The following is an 18021-nucleotide window of genomic DNA, read 5'->3' as shown; positions in this document are numbered from 1 at the left end:
TCCCAGTCTCATTCTGATTTTGAAAGAATGATCATCTTTCACAGTTTATTCTGAAAAATTACTCTCATTTCACTGTTCTTGAATTAAATCTGGTCATTTTTCACACTATTTCTCTCAGAAATGGTCCATTTTCAGATTTTTTTGAGGCTTGGTTCTGGTGGGACTCACGCCAAGAAATGTATGAGATCAGACCAAATGGGATCAAATGTGAAATTCATGGTCCCGGCGGCTAGTCTAGTCTCAATCTTCTTGACAAACTCAGTTCCCTCAGTCACAGAATTGATAGAGATATTATCATTAAAAGGTTTGATATTTGAAAAAGAATGAAGCTCACTCATCATATTCAGGCTTGTATATGTGTTCAAATATCAAGATCTAGAGAATGATTTTTCAGTGACTGTGAAAGAGAAATAGAACTCAATCTTTATAATTACTGTATTCACTGTTAATTAAGAACTTATTAAGTCATTTCTCTTCTCTTTCTTCTTATCATTCTTCTTGTCATTCTTCTTTTTCTTTTTATCAGAATGTAAGATAAAACACCTGTCAACAGTATATTTATATCTTCTGCAGTGAATACACTTTCATACAGATATGCTTTTATTCTCATCTTTGTTCTTATCTTTATTCTTATTCTTCTTCACAGTCACAGAATTGATCTGAGACTGCTTTTTTCACTCAGTGATGATCTTCTTGAATGTATAATTGATCAGTTACTTCATCAAATTATTAATATTAATGTTGATAATGAGTTTCTGACTAGTGAAGAAAAACTCATTCAAATATATCTTGATAAACAGTCTTTGATAATCTTGTAGATTGTTGAGAAAGAGATTATAATATATATTCTCAGTGCTCTGACAGAGCTTCTTGTAACAGATAATAAGATAGCAGAAATATCTCTGAAAAGTAAGATAATCATTCTTCTTGACTTGTAATTTTATCAATTTCTTGAAGATATTAACTTATTCTTCTGTCAGTGATATTATATATTCAATATTAATCTTATCTCACAGAGCTGCAGTATTATCAGTTTTCAAGATTTTAATAGTGATTCAAACATTTTCAATAAGACTCAATAGCATACATCTATATAGAGACTTAGAACAGATTCTTCACTTCTCAGAGTTAATATAATATGTAAAAGAGAATTCTCATTAAGTTCTTAATAGAATGTCAGTTTCATTAATAACTTTCATATCAGTTAATATATTAATATATCAGACTTTATAATTAGAGTTATCAAATATGATCACTAATTTAATATCTAGTGTATATTTAACTTTCTTCTGATATTTCTGTAACTCATCTCTCATAGTGTCTCTTTGTACAGATATAGTAAGATATTGAGTGATTTCAGCTGCAGTCATCTGATTCTATAGCATCATCTGTATAAGATTCATAAGATTGCCTGTGATGCAATAGATAGATTGATTCAGATTACTATTAAAAGTCAGCATTTCAGAGATGAGAAATAGTGAAGAATTTGAAGAGTTGAAATGAACAGATTCTGCAGATGAATATTAACTCTGCTTTTCTTTATTCTGAAGTTTCTCTGTTGTCTCATCATCATCAAATTTCATACTCTGGCAAAAACTGATCTCAGCCTCATCTTGCAAGTCAGGAGCTTTCTTATAATAAGTGATCATTCTATCAATGAGTTGTCTAGTGAAGTGTGTGATTCTGAGCCTTGAGCTGAACTCTGAAGTAACAGATGTATCACTCATATCAAGATGACTCTGCTTCTTCTAGATATGTAAAAAAAAAAAATAAAAAAGTGATATTCTTCACAATGAAGAACACACTTTCTCAAAAAAAATAAAGTATATGAATTCACTGACTGACAGATTCAGGAAAAATGAAATATCTCTAATAAAGAGTAAGAGTCTTTCCAAAAAAGGTGAACTATCCATGTCAAAAATATGTTGGTACAACATTCTAAAAAGAAAAATGTGCCATCCGGGCTATAACCTGTAGAATAGTTGAAGGTTGTATTGATAGATCTATCTACAGGAACATATTATAGTGGTGGGTCACGTGATCTAGTGGGATCGCTAACCGCAACGGCCGTAAGGGCCAACATATCTTGACCTCCATTCTGATCTGACCGCGATCCTTTTAACATCGTCAATTACTATACGGAGTATAGGACTAACTATCATAATAACTAGAGCCAGATTGAGCTCTAGCTTCTCTTGAAAATAGACGTCTTCTGCCGTGGAAAAAGACCCATCCTTTACAGTCACTGGCAAGCTTCGCATCTGCCGCAAGATGCAAGTTTTGCTCGGCACGCGGATATCATACTAATGCACTTTAAATGGTTCTAGACCGACTCACAATCGTGGGAAAATCGAGATGTTGCATATGCCCAAACCTAAAATGGAGGCGTCCCCTTTTAGTAAGTTAAAATAGTCTTCAGATTACGCTGAGCTAACTACATTTCTCAATACGTAAGAGAAGCTAAAATCACAGGTAAGTTGACGTCTTTGAATTGCGAATTTATGCTTCTTACTCCCCACTTTTTCAATTAACCGCGATGTTTGGGCACGAACCCAATGCAATAAAAGCCACCGAAGAAACATATGATAAACAGCTCTGAAGCAGAAAAAAGAGAATGACAGAGAGAAGTAATCACAAAGCCCCCCTTTTTGTACATCAAGAAAGAACGGAAGGAAAGGGGTAAAATAATCAAAACCGTTTCCAAAGCAAATTATACAAGAATATATCTATGGCACTACTATCAAGTTATCAACCGCATGCTCCCGCGGCCACACCCCAATCGAGCGTGGCAGGTAGTACCACCACTGTGGGGGACATCCCGCGGTGTCAGCTGGGTTCAGAGCTTTTACGTATTCCCAGTGTTCAGGGTACACCCCACCCCTCTGCCAGTTGACAAGACACGTCACACGCCAGTCCCGGCGTGCGGCTTCATATTGTAGCTGCTGAGGCAGGCTCAGAGTACTCTCTGGGACACGACAAGGGCTTATTATAACGTTCCGAGGATGGAGATTCGCATAGGTCATCACCAGCTTGTGATTCTCTTGAAGACGAGGCTTAATTTCCAAACTCCGCTCGTTGATATCACAAGGGTGGCGAGTGAGAAACGAATTGAACTCGTCTTCGTTGCTGATAGGGGTGGTTGCTAAATACGTGAATCCTCGTGAATCTTTGCAGCGACGACATTGGGAGCCACCACCAAGTATTTCTCGGTACTCTGGAAATGGGCATGGGAGTTCAACGGATCTGAGTGCTCCAAAAATGCCGTTTAGCTGGACGCCTATTGACCATTTCTCTGTATGATTGAGCTGGCCCCAGAGCTCCTCCAGTGTGCATCCGTTATCATAATAATTTGACATGAACAGGAATCCCCATTCCGCGTGCATGTCTACGGCTCTAAGACAGCCGTGCGTTACTGGTAGCGGGATTTGGGTATTTTCTCTGATATATCGCAGCATTGAAATGTCATCGAGCATATTGTACAGGCCAACCTTCACGACAAGGTTTTCACGAAGGTCCACTAATATCGTCCCATCTTCCACGGCCAAAAGTGTACCCTGAGTAATTGCTGTGTTTAAGCCTCCGATGACGTCATGCAGAGGTAGAGTTTCCCTCCTTCGTGTCTGATAGCTCAGGTTCTTTTTGGCGAGCTCGATCACTTCCGGACTCAAACGTTCCATCTCCACAGCGTTGGGGAGAATTATATACCGATCCAATGTCAAACCGAACGGCAAGCAAACTTTACGCCGCCAAGGTAGCCCAGGCGCCCCTGAATCTGAGAAAACGGCACGCAACCTGTTAACGGCGAACTCTGCCTCCAACGCAGAGTGCACTAAATCGGCTGTGGGATTTTTCCTGGTCATTTCATCTGCCATGGCTATGGCGATCTCTTTAATCAACGAAATTGTCACGGTCGGGATCTCATCTACGCTATGCCTGGGACCATTGCAGTTGTCAGAGTTCACATCACTTTGCTTCGATGCTGCGGTGGGTTCCGATCCCATTGATATCAGTGGCGGGTGGGATAACTGTTTTATCGGCTGTGACGCTGCTGGTATTTGCGCTTGTGTTTGAGGCTGTGGTATGGGTTTGGGCGACGGTGCAAAAGTGGATGGATCTGTGGATCTCGGCCCCAATTCAACTCCTGAGTAAAGGGAATGAGGAGGCAGCGGGTATCCCACGTTGTCTTGGCTTCGCGGTGGTTGATCCATTGCTATTACGATACCAAAGCAAATACGAGGTTAAGAACTATGAGAACCAAGCATTTAACATGACACCCAGGTTAGCCCCACTGTCGCCTTGATTGAAACTCTTTCCTCTCCTCACACCCTCCACCTTTTCAGAAAGGAAAATTGGGACGCAGCGCAGTGTCATACGTACACAAAATGAGCCAACAAAACGAATGACGCCCCCAATCCAAAATCCAGATCCAGTAAGGAAAACTTAACAACAACAAACGAAAAGAAAAAGATACGAGAAATAAAACGAAGCAACGAATCCCCATTCTTCCCCTCAAATCGGCCCCCTCCGCGCCACAGGCTGCTGAGAATTCTCGAATGAATACTAAGCTCCCACCAAAAGAACAGCCCACGGACACACGCGGGCAATGTGCCGGATTGCTCTAGGGATGGGCAGGCGCCGCTGTAGCTCCTCTGGTATTGCGATGCGGGCTAGATCTCGGTTTAGAGCGTGGGCTTGGGCTTCGATTTGCTCGTTGTTGCCGCTGTCATCCCTGCTGGTGGACTGGCTGTCCTTGTCCATGTCGAGGCATTTGGTGTGTTTGGCGTTTGGCGGTAGCAGTCGCGGTAGCGGGGGTAGGCTGGGGGGTAAGGGATAGGAGAGGGGTTGTGGTAAACGAGCGTGAGGACTTGCGGAGGTAGAGGGAAGAGATGGATGAGAATTAGGTCTGGCCTATATAGTTTATTTTTTGGAGGAGGATGTCATGTCGTGCTGCGCGTTTTTGGGGAAGGTGCAATGGAGAGTGGATGACGAGAGTATATGACCAGAGGAAGGGACAACAATTGCCTGTGTATTTTCGGGTTTACTTGAGTGGAAAAACGGGAAGGCGCAGTGTAGTGTATATCGTTGCCCAAGGGGCATTTACATACATGGTTTGAGGAAGGAACGTTGGATTTTTGGTATGCGTGTTACCTATGTAGAAGGCTTGAATGTGAAATGATGGAAGGAGCATATGGACAAGATATCTTGCGTTACATACATAATGTACATGTACACGTCCCAAAATGAGAAAGAAAAAAAAAAAAAAAAAAAAAAAATGGGGAAAGCATAGAATAGAAAACGGGTATTCGCCTCGCCTCGCATCGCATCACATACTCTAATGAAATAAATAAACCAGTAAACCCAACTGTTCTGCCCTCTTGTTTTGTCCCCCCAGTTCCAGGTCCAGTTCCGCATTTATATTTTTTCTTTTCCAGTTTTCCCACCAACAAACATAAGAAAACGGGGAGGCGGGAGAAAGAAAAGAAAGAAACGATGTCGTTTTTTAATTCTCTTTCCTATTCTCCCCCCCTTCTCTCTCAGAGCAGAGCAGAACAGAGCAGAACCCACAAAGACACCACCCTTTTGAATTGCCTGAGAATAACCCCCCCTGACACCAAAACATCCAGAAACTCAATTGAAATCAAACCCAAACGTAAAAAAGGCATATCATCCCATCATATCATATCATAGTTATCATATCATATCAATTCATTTTATACAGACATAAACATCCTGGGTTAGGAGGCCAGAAACTGGGAACCCACTCCAGGTAAAGAAAGCATGTTACTACCATTATTTTAACGCAGGGACGGTAGCCCCCTTTTGTATTTTTATTTTTTTTATTTTTTATCGGATCCAATCAACTCGGGCGTGGGTGGATTGGAGAGGGCGATTTGTTTTGCTCGGATCGTAGATGAGGAGGTTGAGGTGTTGGTGTTGGTGGTGGTGTTGGGTAGTAAATAAAATCCGTGACCCATTCTTTTGTACTAAGAGAGAAAAAAAAAGCGGGGGAAGGGGTATCGTCCCAAATTCTTTTTGATTGAACGGAGATTTTGGAAGAAGGGGGAAGAAGGGATATCCAGTAAGGGTTTGTTTTGTCAGATGTGATTTGATAGTGCTAGTGGGTGGCTGTGCGGGTATTTTCGATTCATTCGATTCCACTCCGCTATTCATGGTATCCACGGATGTAATTTATTATGCATTTCACGTCGCGGTCGCCCACTGGACGACTTGGAGCGCAAGAACGACAAGGATAAGCGTGGAGGGGAGGATCCTATGGCGGTTTATTATGTTAGTTTTCATAACAGGTCTCACTAAAATATAGATGTAGAAAGCTGGAAAAAAAAAATGAGGAAAAACGCAAAGGGCAAACCCACCAAACAACATAACTCTGGAACAACAACCTCGCCATCGCGCCCATGTACACATTGTTCAGCTGACAAATCTGCGCCAGCTGCAGCGCCGACGGCGCCCCCGTCAACAGGAAACACACGACGACAAAGATTGGGTCGTCTAGGATGCTCACAGGTACGAACTTAGCCGCCAGCGCGAGGATGGGGCTCATTATTAGCGTGGGAAGGAGCATGCGCGCGAGCAGCGAGGCGACTATTAGGTTTCGCTCTTCCCGCGGGTAAGGGTCGTGGGTATCATCTTGAGAGGGTTTGCCTGTTAAGGTGGAGGTGTTGTTGGGAAGAGTGTTGCGGGCGAGATTCGCGCCGAGGACGACGAGGATTAGTGGTACGGCGACGTTGCCGCTCTGCTCGACGGCGCGGGTGACAGAGTTTTTAATAAAGGTGTTGGGGCTGAAGAAGAGGCGCTGGAGGGAGGGGATGGAGGCGACGATTATGGCGGCTAGCATGGCCCAGAGCGGTGGGTTCATGAAGGCCCATAGGCCGCGGAAGAAGCGGGTGAGGTGGTGAGACGCAGTTCGTATGGACTTCTGGAGTGGGAGAGGGAGGGCATGGAAAAGGCTTGTGGAGCGGTTGTGAAGGCTTGATATGAGGGTGTGGTAGGTTGATTTGGCTTGTTTGGAGAGTTTTTGGAGTGGATTGCGCCAGGTGGAGGGTTGTTGTGGTTGCAGTTGGAGTTCTACGGCTGGAAATAAAGTAATTGCGCCTGTAGAGGACTGGCGGGGGAGGAATTGCCCGTTTGGCGGTGGTAGATGAAGGACAGGGGAAGGAGGATGCTGGTTTTGATCTTCTTGTTCAGTTTCAACTTCCCCTGAGTCATCCATCGCGACTAGTTTTGAGAAGGGGTATTGTCGCGCCATTATGGGGGTTTGCCCTCCGGATTCAAAGTGGGAGACATCCCCTGAACTTGACGAGGTGCTAGGCGTGTCATGTCCGGCATTATGATCGTCAGTGGTGTCGATGAGCGTTTGGCCATGTCCCACAGTGTCGTCCGGTTCATCAGTGTACCGTTCAGAAACGCCGATACGACTAGCGTCGAGCTCTTCTTCGTCTCTGTAGTATGTCTCTGGCGGGGCAAGGAGGACTCGATAGCCCCAGCTCCATCTAAGCAGTTGGCCTAGCTGCTGAAAGATAAGGAGATAGAGGATACCCCTGGCACCAACCTCATCGTCACTGTCGTTTGGAACGCGATCCCAATGCAGGCCTTCGAGGGTGTGGGATAGCGATAAGATGAGAGATATGGGCAGCGAATTGGAGTTGCCGAAAACCTGTAATTTGGTTAACATACTATCTCACTATGTAGCAAGGGATATATACATACACCCATGGCAATGACAAAGTTCGACTGGCGCTTCCTGAAGCGAAACAGACGGGAGATCACGGCGGCGCATAGGTATGAGACCAAAGTCTGGATCACGAATATGCAAGGGATGATGGCTAGATCGGTCAGCTTATCCGCGGTAAGTTGGGAGGCGAGCTTCGTGAACACTTCGGAGAAAATCCGGCAGTCAGCAACAATATATAAATAGATATAGATAGTATATACACATGGGACTGGAATATGTTAATAGATTGGGCTTAAAAACATACCGAGACATGGGGTAAACAGTACGACATTGAGATTGGCGACGAATTTCTGGGCGTCGGCGTCGAACATGCCCATGCGGGCCACGATATAGCCAGGAAGACTGATGCAAACGACCTCGAGGACGGCGGCGAAGACCAGGAGGACCAGGCGCGGCAGAGGGGGTTGAGCAGCTTGGGCAGCTTGCTGAAGATTGAAGGCGTCTGGGACGTGAGGAGGCCAGCCATCGAGGGCTGCCGCCACGGGCTGTTGGGCTACATGGCGGGTGAAGATGGAGGAGTTACGGAGGATATTTGCGTTCACTAGAGAGGCTGGGGAGGTAAAAAGCATCATGCAGCGGGCTGCAAGGATATATGAGGATTGCGGTGGTTCAATGAAGTTGAAGAGGAGGAGGAGAAGAGGAGGAGGAGAAGAGGAAGAAGGAGAGGAAGAGGAAGAGATAGCACAAGAAGTGATGTATGTAGGACAGGCAGAAAACAGAAATAGCAGTAGATAGATAAAATCCGACGCCACCACAGACCCCAAGAGCTGCAACAGGAGAAAGAAAAGGGGAGTGGGGAGTTTGAGAATAGCAATTCAAGGCGGTAGCAGACAAAGGAAGAAAGGAGAGGCGGAGAATGGCGCTGACATGGCTACCAAAGGGGGAGAATAGCAGGTTTTTTTTTTTTTTTCTGTGACGGGACACCAGCCCCGAGCTTATGATGCCATAATCCAACCTTAAGTTGACGCGGACCCTGGATGGGATGGACGCGGCCACCAAACAAGAAAGGTTCGTCTCATATGTCAAGGCAACAAATGGCTCAAATGGCTCAAATGGCTGGGACACGAGGAGGGCAGACCGGGATAAGATGGTAGAGATGGGAGAAGAGAAGAGAGAGGGGAGGAGAGGAGGGGAGCATCCGAGTTGGTAATTCAGGACGCTGACAGAAGGCTTGGTGACGTGTGTTGTGGCGTCGGACAGGGCTGACGCTGCACAGCCATAGTTATCGATATCAACAGGGGAAGTATCATATCATATCAGGCCACAATCACATACACATAATAACACACACACACACACATACACAAGTCCTGCGTGCGTAACAGTAGTTATTATGTTGTTTATATCTGAATCGTTAATACAAATTGATATCTGATATCTGATCTGATGAGGCTGATGACTCCTGCCAAGCCATCGCCAAGTGACCCAGCCAGCCAATGACAGGCCAGCATTCACCCTTGTGCTTCCACGCTTGATCGGCAACGCCACACAACATCCAGACCCTGGGATAGTTATACATATACATAAATAGCAGCAGCGTAATGTGCTCGACAGCAGAAATAACTTAGAATCTCAATTTCGGGTTTCGTGGTCTCTTTCTCGCATAACATTCACCGTCTACCGAAACTACCGTCCAATGCTAACTTAACTACGGAGTACACTTTCTCCCGTCTCGCAGCCTAGGAACCATGGGTGCCTTTCCTACTAGTTAGTGGTCTCAAACCAAACCTTAAATCATGGAAAGCAAAGCTTGGAGCGAAATCTCTCATGATGGAAGAATGCTTACTATTGTATGAAAAATCCAGCTATCACACGAAATGCAACACAAAGCACAAAGTGCCAGTGTTCCTCTGAACCGCATCGTCGACTGATCGATCTAGAGCTAAGGACCGCCTCTCTTGGAGCTTGGAGAGTGTCCCTATGTCGCGATCGGACCGAAACGGAGCAAAGGGAATGGCCGCGGCGCAGCTAGCGGTAGAGCGGGACCGAATCCAGAGGGAAGAAGAGGAACGAGCGAGCGAGCGCCGAGCGAGGTGCACCGGGGCCGAAACCGCGCGCTTACGGTAGATAGCAGAAGACACGGATCGAGCTTATACATCACCTTCCAAAAATGGCTAATATATTACCACTTCAGGGAATGTGTTACGAGGTTATAAGTTCACCGTTAGCCCGTACTTAGTAGCATTGACTTGCTTCGATTCCTTCTTATGCCTAAGTGATTCCGAAAGCCCCTTTATAATCTACTCCCAGGGACTACTGTATCAGCCATATGGGAGCTTTCGACAAAGGGAGCAACCGCCGCATCAATGGCCATGGCCCGACTATGCTTTCGGAGCCAGTGCATAGAGACATCTGGAAAGTGCGTCCTGATGCATGGCGTGTGATTATTAAGCATGTTCAAAATTAGTTGAAACAAAAAAAGATGCCGCTAAAAACGGATTAAACAGAGGTATCACAAGATGCGCAGTTCAGATATCCCATTCTTGAGGCCTCTTACCCCTTGAGGCTGATACTAAGTATGTATATTTTTGGTGCCTAGAATGTAGTCTGTCCAGGCCTTGGCGCCAAGCCCGTCGAAAAGTGCATGGCAACTCTTGAACTTCCCTCCTCTTGAATCATACACCATTTTGCAGTTTCCAAGCAATATTTGAGAAAAAAAAGCAAGCTCCACACAAAGTCGACAATGAATGTTAGTGAGCTAAAGGATGACCTTGCTGAGCTCTATCACAACAGATCATCTGGGTGCGAGACACCCCATTCTTTATGAATCCTCGCTCAAAGATACTGTGGAAACTTGGCCCGGTCTTCACAGAACGCGAGACCTATGGAGATGATGATATCTATGAGACATATATGACAGAGACATGTGGTACATGCGTCGCAACTCAGGTTGAGCCCAACCCCGGAGTTCAGGGCATTGCAAAGATAAGAATGCAGTATGCAGACATGGCCTCCAAGTTTCTTGTCTCCCACCATGTCTGCTTTGTTTCTAACCTTGACACCTTGACATGTGTAGGATCCCTGATGATCCTGGGAACCCTTCATCAACCAAGCCTAAACATAGCAGCCGTCGCGTTGGATTTGAGTTTTATAATCATGACACACTCACCAAACTTGGTTGCACTTGTATTCCAAAGCTACTAGACTATGCATCTCTAATTCAAAAAGAGAAGGATCCTGTTCCAGGTGGCTTCCTTTTCTTCCTTGTGATGGAAAGATTACCAGGGCGCAATTTGGCTAATTTTGCTGATTGCCCATGTCTGAGAGGGACCAAGTCCGGTTGGCCTTTGCTAAGTCAATCCGGTAAGTTATCCCTCCTGGCCTTGCAATTCTCAACCCATTCATTCCTTCTTTTTGAAAGATGATTTCCAGATTTGACATAGTTGCCAGCGAATTCTACGCCTTCAGGTTCATGCATAATGACCCTAACCGTCGCAATCTGATGTGGGACCCTGAGAATAAGAAGTGGTATGTGTGGTAAACTGGACATACATACCCCGTACACAGTTTTATCATTGCTTACCCTAACGATATTCTGCAGCTACATAATAGACCTTGAAGATGCGTATCAAATCAATGACGATGAGGAGCCCACCAAGTTCATGTCTGAGCTCCATTACCGCGAGTGGGGGATAGCTGGCCCCGAAATCAACTGCCACATGTATGGTTTGGATCCAATGGTCCCGCATGATGGCAAGTGCATCGAGGGCCCCGACGACGAGATGCTTGAGAAGATGGCCGCCGATGCAGCTGTCAAGGAGCTTGTGTTCGGAAAATAAACTATCCTTCTTGGATTGTAACGCTTTCTACTGTCGCCCTTTATGCGAAGGGAAATTAGGAATGGAAGGTGACTAGTGATATATCTACCTCCCTCCATGGACAGGGTGGGATCCTTCATTTAAGGGTCAAGAGATGATCTATATATTTGCGCATTGAATACTGATGTTACAGCCCCGATGAATGTTTAACCACAATTCCTTTTGTAATCAACTGGGTGGAAGGCCAGGTAATTAATCTGTGCAGCGATACAGAGGATGGAAGGATTTTCTACCCAGTAAATTGGTGTGTACTATAATGCAAATGAATTTAAATGGAGTCTTATACAATGGCTCGCCAAAAGTAAAATCAGCTAAAAAAACAAATATATTTAAACAAGAAAAATATGTGGATGCTACTGCCTATCGCACTTTGCCAATAAAATTGGATTTAGACCAGAATGGGATTACTTTCTCGTCAACAAGAACCAAAGGGAGGGAAATGGATTGGATTGGATTGGATTTTTATTTTTATTTTTACTTTTATTTTTATACGGACATTTTTTATGGAGATTCTTCTCCGTTAACCGTAGAATCTTAGGGTCCTTCTGCTTGCAGGAAGAGTCCTAGAATAAATACATTTCAATATCATGGCGGTAAAGATGAGGCAGTTAACGATAGGAGAGAAGGTCAGTAATTTAAAGAAAGCCTGCCATCTCAACATTGTCATTGTTAGTCTGGAGGGGGTATATTAGAGCAACGCGACCCTCTTTCTTCTCTATGAGGATATGGATGCGTCCCATGTTTCCCTAATCGATATTAAAAACAGCCCAGGCAATCAATTTCATGAACAAGGCCGAAATCGCGGCAATATGTCAGCAGGTAAGTCGACAAAAACATTATCAACAGAAAGACACTCAAGGCTGATCCATGTAGGTTCTCTCCGGGCTCTCCTTCATCCACATGGAACTCGGAATTACCCATGGCGCCATTAACACTGAAAATGTGGGATTGAGCGGAACGGGCATTGGTAAAGCCAAAGGAATGCGTTGCACCACTTCTGGTGCTGAGCTCGATGATACTTTGGGCGATATGGTTGCAGGATTGATGATCGGATCGGCAGGAAGTCACATTTTTCTGCAATTTTCCACAGGGGTTGACTGTCTAGTTCCACATGTACGGGTGGCAGTGAGGAATGGGATGTTCGCATGGCGTTTGATAGCAGCAAGTTAAGGACTGAAAATGCGTTGTCTCAATAGGAAGTTTAGAACAACTAAGTCTGTATATATTTACTTAAATTCACTCTGCATTGAGAAAATAAAGAAAGAGAAACGAAAATAGAAATAAAAAATAGAAATGGAGGAAGAGAGAAAAAGAGAAAAAGGGTAGCATGACAGACACAATAAAATGATCCCCCTGATTTTCTCTGGTTCACTTGCTGAACTCTGCAGAGGCAGCAGATAAACTTTACTCTCATTTCTAGAAATATTCATCTGCAATGTAAGCAGGATGTTGTTTGAAACCTCAGATGCAATATTAAGATCTCTACAGTCCCTCCCAACAGATATGCAACACATTTCCAGTCCACCTGGACTGTCAATACTTTGTGAAGGAATGTTTCAATAATGCTGCTAAATCCGGAGGAGGAAAATAAGCTTTATCGCCAAGCCAAGATAATGCGGCGGGTGTGGGGTGAGGTTAAATTAAGGTTGGTTGTTCCCACTAAGGTTAATCTGGTATAGTCTCTCCTCTCCTCGCTTGTTGGCATCCAATATTTTTATCCTCATTCTTCCATGTATCTTGTTTCTCTTCCCACTCAGTTTGATGCTCATGAAGACACCACGCGAAAAATGAAAATTGTGTCATTTGATGCCTTTGAAGACTTCCACGACTATTTCATTGTTTTTCCCAACTCTTGGCCTCAGCCCCAAATGGGGACAAGCTTACCTAGCGAACAGAGTGCAAGAAACCTTCATGTTCTTTCATTGCCTCGTAGACAGTCTCTCCCGAATGGATCACCATGTACTTACCGGAACAACTCACAGGGGTGAAAGATAACCGGGTAGAATCGCGGGATGTGAACGATGGTGCCTAACGTCCATCCCTGCTCGAATTTCCACTCAGAAATTATCTAGTCACATGCCGTCCGATTCCCGCACGAATAGTTTGTGGCGATTGCCGTTCGTCAGGAGCTCAAGTCCAATTGCGCCAGCAGAGAAAGTCCCTACCCTGCTTCGGGGGTTAGTTATGTTCTTTCGCAACTTTCCCGGGCCTTTGGGGGGTCTGCGGGATCTACGTGGTCAAACTCTTTGTTTGCTTTGCGCCCGCGGGTTTTCATTGTTCAATACTATCTACGCCAATGGCGTCACAGCCTGCAGATGCTACTTTGCGAAGGAGGGAGTGTCCGAGCGTTTGATTTGACAGCTCGCCGCTATGTAACTGGTGTCGATCTCCCGGCATGAACCGTGGGTCGGGAATTTCGTGCATAACGGTTCTGTCCGGCGCTCTCATCTCTCATGGATAGAGTGAGTGGTTGTAGAGAAAAAGTCCCGGGGACGGGGGTTGGGTTCGGCCGTGGGATTTTTTCTCACACATCTCGATTAGCCGTTCAAGGAGAGAGCCGCAGTGAGGTTAGAAGATAACAAATGGTTGGTATAAGAAGAGCTTGAGGGATTCCTACTGAAGATGCACCTTTCGTCATACCTGTCCCCATCGTCAAGGCCTCTCTCTACGTGCCTATTACAATTTTGTCGTTCATAATCTGGTATATCTAGTTATATTCGCAGACCCCTGGGAGCAGCTCATTTATCAGACCGACCACCACCATGGATAAATCTACAGAATGTAGTAGTATCACATATTGCAACTTGATGAATGGATAATGACTATGGCTAACCCGTCTTCTAGATACTTGTGGGAAATGCGACGGGGATCTTAAAGGAAATTACCGCTTTTGCAGCAAATGTAAGTATATACCTTCGCTTTCGCTTGGGACAGCGCTCCTACCTCTCTAGATAATATGAGGCTGATAGTAATAAATGAAACCTCCAGGCGAATGCGCTGTGCCCCGTTGTGTCAATCCTAAATCCGGCTTGTATCTGTGCTCTTTCCGTACGTCCCAGATTATCCAACCTTTCAAAATCCATATATGAGATAAGTTCTACTTTCGCAAGAGGGAAAAAAAAAAAAAAGAAAAAAAAGCAAATTTGCTAAAATTTTCTTTACCACGAAACAGATACGTGCAAGAAATGTGAAGAAGACATGGCTCCCCAGGGTCTATATTGTGATGATTGTGCACCAAAGACGAAATGAGTGTGGTCCCCTCAGTGTGGCTTTCTATTGTCCACCATTCCGAACGCCACTTTCAGCAGGGCGTCGGACGTCAGGCGTTAGATTGGAGTAACCAATATCACGCAAATTTTGGATTACCTTTTCAATTTTCCTCCACGCACTCTGTCTAACCTCCGCCCCACCGAACTCCTTATTCAACATATCGGCCTAGATCGCTCTCGTCAATTTTGTTTAACCCTGGCCGTTTGGATATCGACGTTGGAATATTTTCTTTGATTTTGTATTACTTTGCTGCTGGTGCAGTAGTAGTTATTATTATTGTTTTTGTTTTCTTATTTTGCTTTGTATACAATGCTCAAGCCAGAGTGGAGATACAGTACCTATACCCAGAGATCTTAGCTATACTCATTCATTTAAGAAGAATCAACAAAGAAAGATGAGGTCTTCTTTTTTCTACCCTTTTTATTCTATCAAGCAAGTCTCCCGTTTCTCTGTAGCTATCTATCACTCAAAGCAGCGCTTTAATTTTGAAGTAATAAACGTTTTGCATCTTAATTAGATAGATGGGGGCTGTCATGTTGCATGAAGAGATTCGAGTTCATCGACAGCTTTTCGCATCGCTGCAAGTGTTTCGTCGATTACCTAGGTACCTCTCATTCCCCCACCTCACGTAGCATTAGAGCATCTACTGCCCGCTCACTTCGCCCACTAGCCTTGGTGTTCAGCTGCCAGTGCTGATACGCCAATAGGTAGCCAGGTCTGCCAGGATGGAAGGAATGTATGAATGCCAGTGAAAAAGAAACTTGACTCCACGGCTTAGCTTGGCCAGGTACAGAAAGGAAAGATAGGGGGCGCGACTATAGTTGAATCTAGTCATGGTTGAGTGTTGTGTCAGCGATGCCCATTGAGAGGGTATAAGTGCTAAGAGATAAAAATTCGAAGTATTAAGCTGACAAAGTGCCCTAGAGAGAGGTATAATAGTAGTAGGGATCGCCTGTGGTATCATCCTTATTCAAAAAAGCCCTGAACCCAACCCAAAATTGTAAAATGCAAGACAATAAGACCCAGCGCCGGCGCTGTCATGAGCTGAACTCCAAAAGACTCAGCATATTCTCGCCAGCAGTACGTGAACCCAGTGCCACCCCAGACTAACTCGCAATCCCATGTAAAACGTTTCGCTCAATAACAGACCTAACCCCAAAAGAAACAGGACGCACAAGAACCAATCAATCTTCAAGTAAGTCAGCCCACTCCGGAATCTTCTTGATCAAACTCCACATGTACTTCTCCAGTTTGACAGCGCACTTAGCATACACTGTACTCGCATCATTGTACTGGCGACAATTGCTAAAAATCAACTTCAGATCAGCAACAAGGTCTTTCGGAGTCGTATAAGAATCGCACTCCAATCTCTCTTCCATAGTCGACAGGTCCATCGGCGAGGAAATAACATTGTAATAGTCGGGGACCTCATCCCTGTTCACCGGAACGAGGAACGGCCATGCCTGTTTGTGGTTCTGGATTTCATTCAGAAAACGCCGCAGTTCGTTGAAATGGCGGCCGTGGCGCGGTTCGCGGGCTAACTTGTCCATGTCTGGCGACCAGCCCGTTGCGCGAATGGCGGGGATGGAGAGTGGGTCGATGGACGTGACAGTGAGGCCGTTGGCCCATTGCGGAGGCGGGGGGTGGATGATGTGGCTTTCGCTGAAGGTGCGCATTTTGGCGAGGACGGCTTCCTTCTGTTTGAGAATCATGCGGCCGACTTCGAGATAGCGTACTCGGGGAAGCATGGAGCACTGCATGAGCGTGCCCCCTTCATAGTCCTTGATGTACCCCATCCAGATGGACCTGTCGAGCGTGATCTCTTTGGTAAACCCCTGTTTTTGAAAATAGCCCGTGGCATAGTTATCGGCGTAGGTTAGAAAATGCATCACCGGCCCAGTAGCTCTGACGTAATCTTTCAAATGGAACATGAGATGCGCGCCGTATCCTTTCACCTGCTGGTGCGACGAGACGGCGCAGAACACGATTTCGGCAAACCCGCGGTCACGGAATTCCCGGAATGTTATTCCGCCAATGACTTCCAGAGGCATTTTGACGATGGCCATGGAGAGATGTGCGCGATCGTAGACAAGACGCGCGACATAGTCCTTGGGCATTTTGGGAAGTTGTTTTTGAAACAGGCATTTGAGACCTGTAAGGATGATTGTACTCTCTCTTGAGCCGTCATTGTTGACAACTCGGAACTCGATCTCGCCATTTCGTTCTTCCAAAACTGCAGGCTTTCATAGAATAGTTAGAACGGTTTTCCTGCCATTTCTTTTTTAAAGGCCCTAGCATACCTTCTCCGGGAAAGGCACCGTCCTCATAGCCGGAGTTTTAGACTCCGGTTCTGTCGACCCATCATGAAAGCTTTTGATTCTTTTAGGGTCTGGGGCGTTATTTGGTTCTTCAACAGCAGTGCGCTTCGCGTCGAGATGTTGCCCGATGGAGGTTGGTAGTGAGTGCGACGCTGCTTTGTCCATGTGTGTTGAATGCCTGCGCCTGGGCTCTCGAAAGGCGGATATGTAAATGACAAGTATACTGCAGGCTGACCTGGAGCTCTCTGAAGCTATATCGCAGACTTCCTCACCCCCTTGAACCTTGGAATGATGGAATGGTGAGGTAGCTGGCTGGGCTGGGCTGGGATTTAACTACTGGCGGTTTGTTCCAAATGCGGGATGGGGCGACCAGGTGAGGCTAAGACAAACTTGGCATAGTGGGCTTGGCGCCCCGTCCAAGCAGGGATAATTACTCCGTACCAATGTCCAATTATCTCTCTATATAAGAAAAACCAACTTTTCCGTGCAAAAAACGCTGTAACGTGACCTCACATGACATCACGTGCACCCCATCAAAAATCCATGGATATGTAGTGGCGCCTGCCAATTGCACCACTCTATCTACTCCCTACCATCACCACCGCCTCTAACGCCCCGTAGCACCCCCTATTACTTCCACTTCATACCCCTCCCTCCATCTTACCACTCACTCTTACCACCCTACCACCCCTACCACCCCTACCACCCCTACCACTTCTATCACCTCTACCACTCCTACCACCCCTACCACCCCTACCACCTTTACCACCACTGCCTCTACCACCCCACAGCCCCCCCTATCACTTCCACTCCATATCTCTACTCTACCCCCATCTTACCACTCACTCTCTTACCATCCCTA

At 45.5% G+C, this 18021-nt stretch overlaps 6 protein-coding genes across 7 annotated transcripts; 2 read left to right on the top strand and 4 right to left on the bottom strand.

Moving 5' to 3' along the window:
• Positions 1 to 1523: 1523 nt before the first annotated feature.
• Positions 1524 to 2125, bottom strand: BDCG_17015 (uncharacterized protein; the record flags this gene model as incomplete). The annotated part of the gene is made up of 2 exons (XM_045426182.1): positions 1524 to 1748; positions 2060 to 2125. 2 exons carry the CDS (start codon positions 2123 to 2125, stop codon positions 1524 to 1526), a joined length of 291 nt encoding a protein of 96 aa, XP_045281010.1.
• A 305-nt stretch (positions 2126 to 2430) lies between these two features.
• BDCG_04796 (uncharacterized protein) lies at positions 2431 to 4508 on the bottom strand. Its single transcript, XM_045420438.1, has 2 exons — positions 4378 to 4508; positions 2431 to 4245 (listed from the first exon to the last, which is right to left on the bottom strand). The coding sequence occupies exon 2, from the start codon at positions 4206 to 4208 to the stop codon at positions 2727 to 2729; it is 1482 nt and encodes a 493-aa protein (XP_045276545.1). The 5' UTR covers positions 4209 to 4245; positions 4378 to 4508; the 3' UTR covers positions 2431 to 2726.
• A 1310-nt stretch (positions 4509 to 5818) lies between these two features.
• Positions 5819 to 9833, bottom strand: BDCG_04795 (auxin Efflux Carrier superfamily protein). The gene is made up of 5 exons (XM_045420437.1): positions 9540 to 9833; positions 7998 to 9449; positions 7729 to 7895; positions 6375 to 7675; positions 5819 to 6271 (listed from the first exon to the last, which is right to left on the bottom strand). Exons 2-5 carry the CDS (start codon positions 8323 to 8325, stop codon positions 6202 to 6204), a joined length of 1866 nt encoding a protein of 621 aa, XP_045276544.1. The 5' UTR covers positions 8326 to 9449; positions 9540 to 9833; the 3' UTR covers positions 5819 to 6201.
• Positions 9344 to 11532, top strand: BDCG_04794 (uncharacterized protein; the record flags this gene model as incomplete). The annotated part of the gene is made up of 6 exons (XM_045420436.1): positions 9344 to 9460; positions 9559 to 10269; positions 10487 to 10689; positions 10770 to 11056; positions 11137 to 11221; positions 11295 to 11532. Exons 3-6 carry the CDS (start codon positions 10517 to 10519, stop codon positions 11530 to 11532), a joined length of 783 nt encoding a protein of 260 aa, XP_045276543.1. The 5' UTR covers positions 9344 to 9460; positions 9559 to 10269; positions 10487 to 10516.
• Positions 11533 to 12354: 822 nt separating this feature from the next.
• On the top strand, positions 12355 to 12741 carry BDCG_04793 (uncharacterized protein; the record flags this gene model as incomplete). The annotated part of the gene is made up of 2 exons (XM_045420435.1): positions 12355 to 12390; positions 12445 to 12741. 2 exons carry the CDS (start codon positions 12355 to 12357, stop codon positions 12739 to 12741), a joined length of 333 nt encoding a protein of 110 aa, XP_045276542.1.
• A 2210-nt stretch (positions 12742 to 14951) lies between these two features.
• On the bottom strand, positions 14952 to 17585 carry BDCG_04792. Of its 2 annotated transcripts, none has more exons than XM_045420434.1 (2): positions 17142 to 17585; positions 14952 to 17074 (listed from the first exon to the last, which is right to left on the bottom strand). In XM_045420434.1, exon 2 carries the CDS (start codon positions 16956 to 16958, stop codon positions 16026 to 16028), a length of 933 nt encoding a protein of 310 aa, XP_045281009.1. In that variant the 5' UTR covers positions 16959 to 17074; positions 17142 to 17585; the 3' UTR covers positions 14952 to 16025. The 2 variants fall into 2 exon arrangements, with proteins under 2 accessions (XP_045281009.1, XP_045276541.1); XM_045420433.1 differs by having other exon boundaries at positions 14952 to 17081; positions 17142 to 17556.
• Positions 17586 to 18021: the final 436 nt, after the last annotated feature.

This window comes from Blastomyces dermatitidis, assembly GCF_000003525.1.
Source record: "Blastomyces dermatitidis ER-3 genomic scaffold supercont1.5, whole genome shotgun sequence".
NCBI lineage: Eukaryota > Fungi > Ascomycota > Eurotiomycetes > Onygenales > Ajellomycetaceae > Blastomyces > Blastomyces dermatitidis.
Note: the sequence above shows the minus strand (reverse complement) of the source record. Positions and strands in the feature narration are given on the sequence as shown.

Excerpts from the sequence above, each read along its gene's own strand:
- BDCG_04795 (XM_045420437.1), bottom strand. The coding sequence starts at position 8,325 with ATGATGCTTTTTACCTCCCCAGCCTCTCTAGTGAACGCAAATATCCTC. Across the intron at positions 7,896-7,997 it reads ACTGTTTACCCCATGTCTCG|TGTTCACGAAGCTCGCCTCC; the intron begins GTATGTTTTTAA and ends TTTTCTCCGAAG. Across the intron at positions 7,676-7,728 it reads ACTTTGTCATTGCCATGGGT|GTTTTCGGCAACTCCAATTC; the intron begins GTATGTATATAT and ends ACCAAATTACAG.
- BDCG_04796 (XM_045420438.1), bottom strand. The coding sequence starts at position 4,208 with ATGGATCAACCACCGCGAAGCCAAGACAACGTGGGATACCCGCTGCCT.
- BDCG_04792 (XM_045420433.1), bottom strand. The coding sequence starts at position 17,324 with ATGGACAAAGCAGCGTCGCACTCACTACCAACCTCCATCGGGCAACAT. Across the intron at positions 17,082-17,141 it reads CGGTGCCTTTCCCGGAGAAG|CCTGCAGTTTTGGAAGAACG; the intron begins GTATGCTAGGGC and ends ATTCTATGAAAG.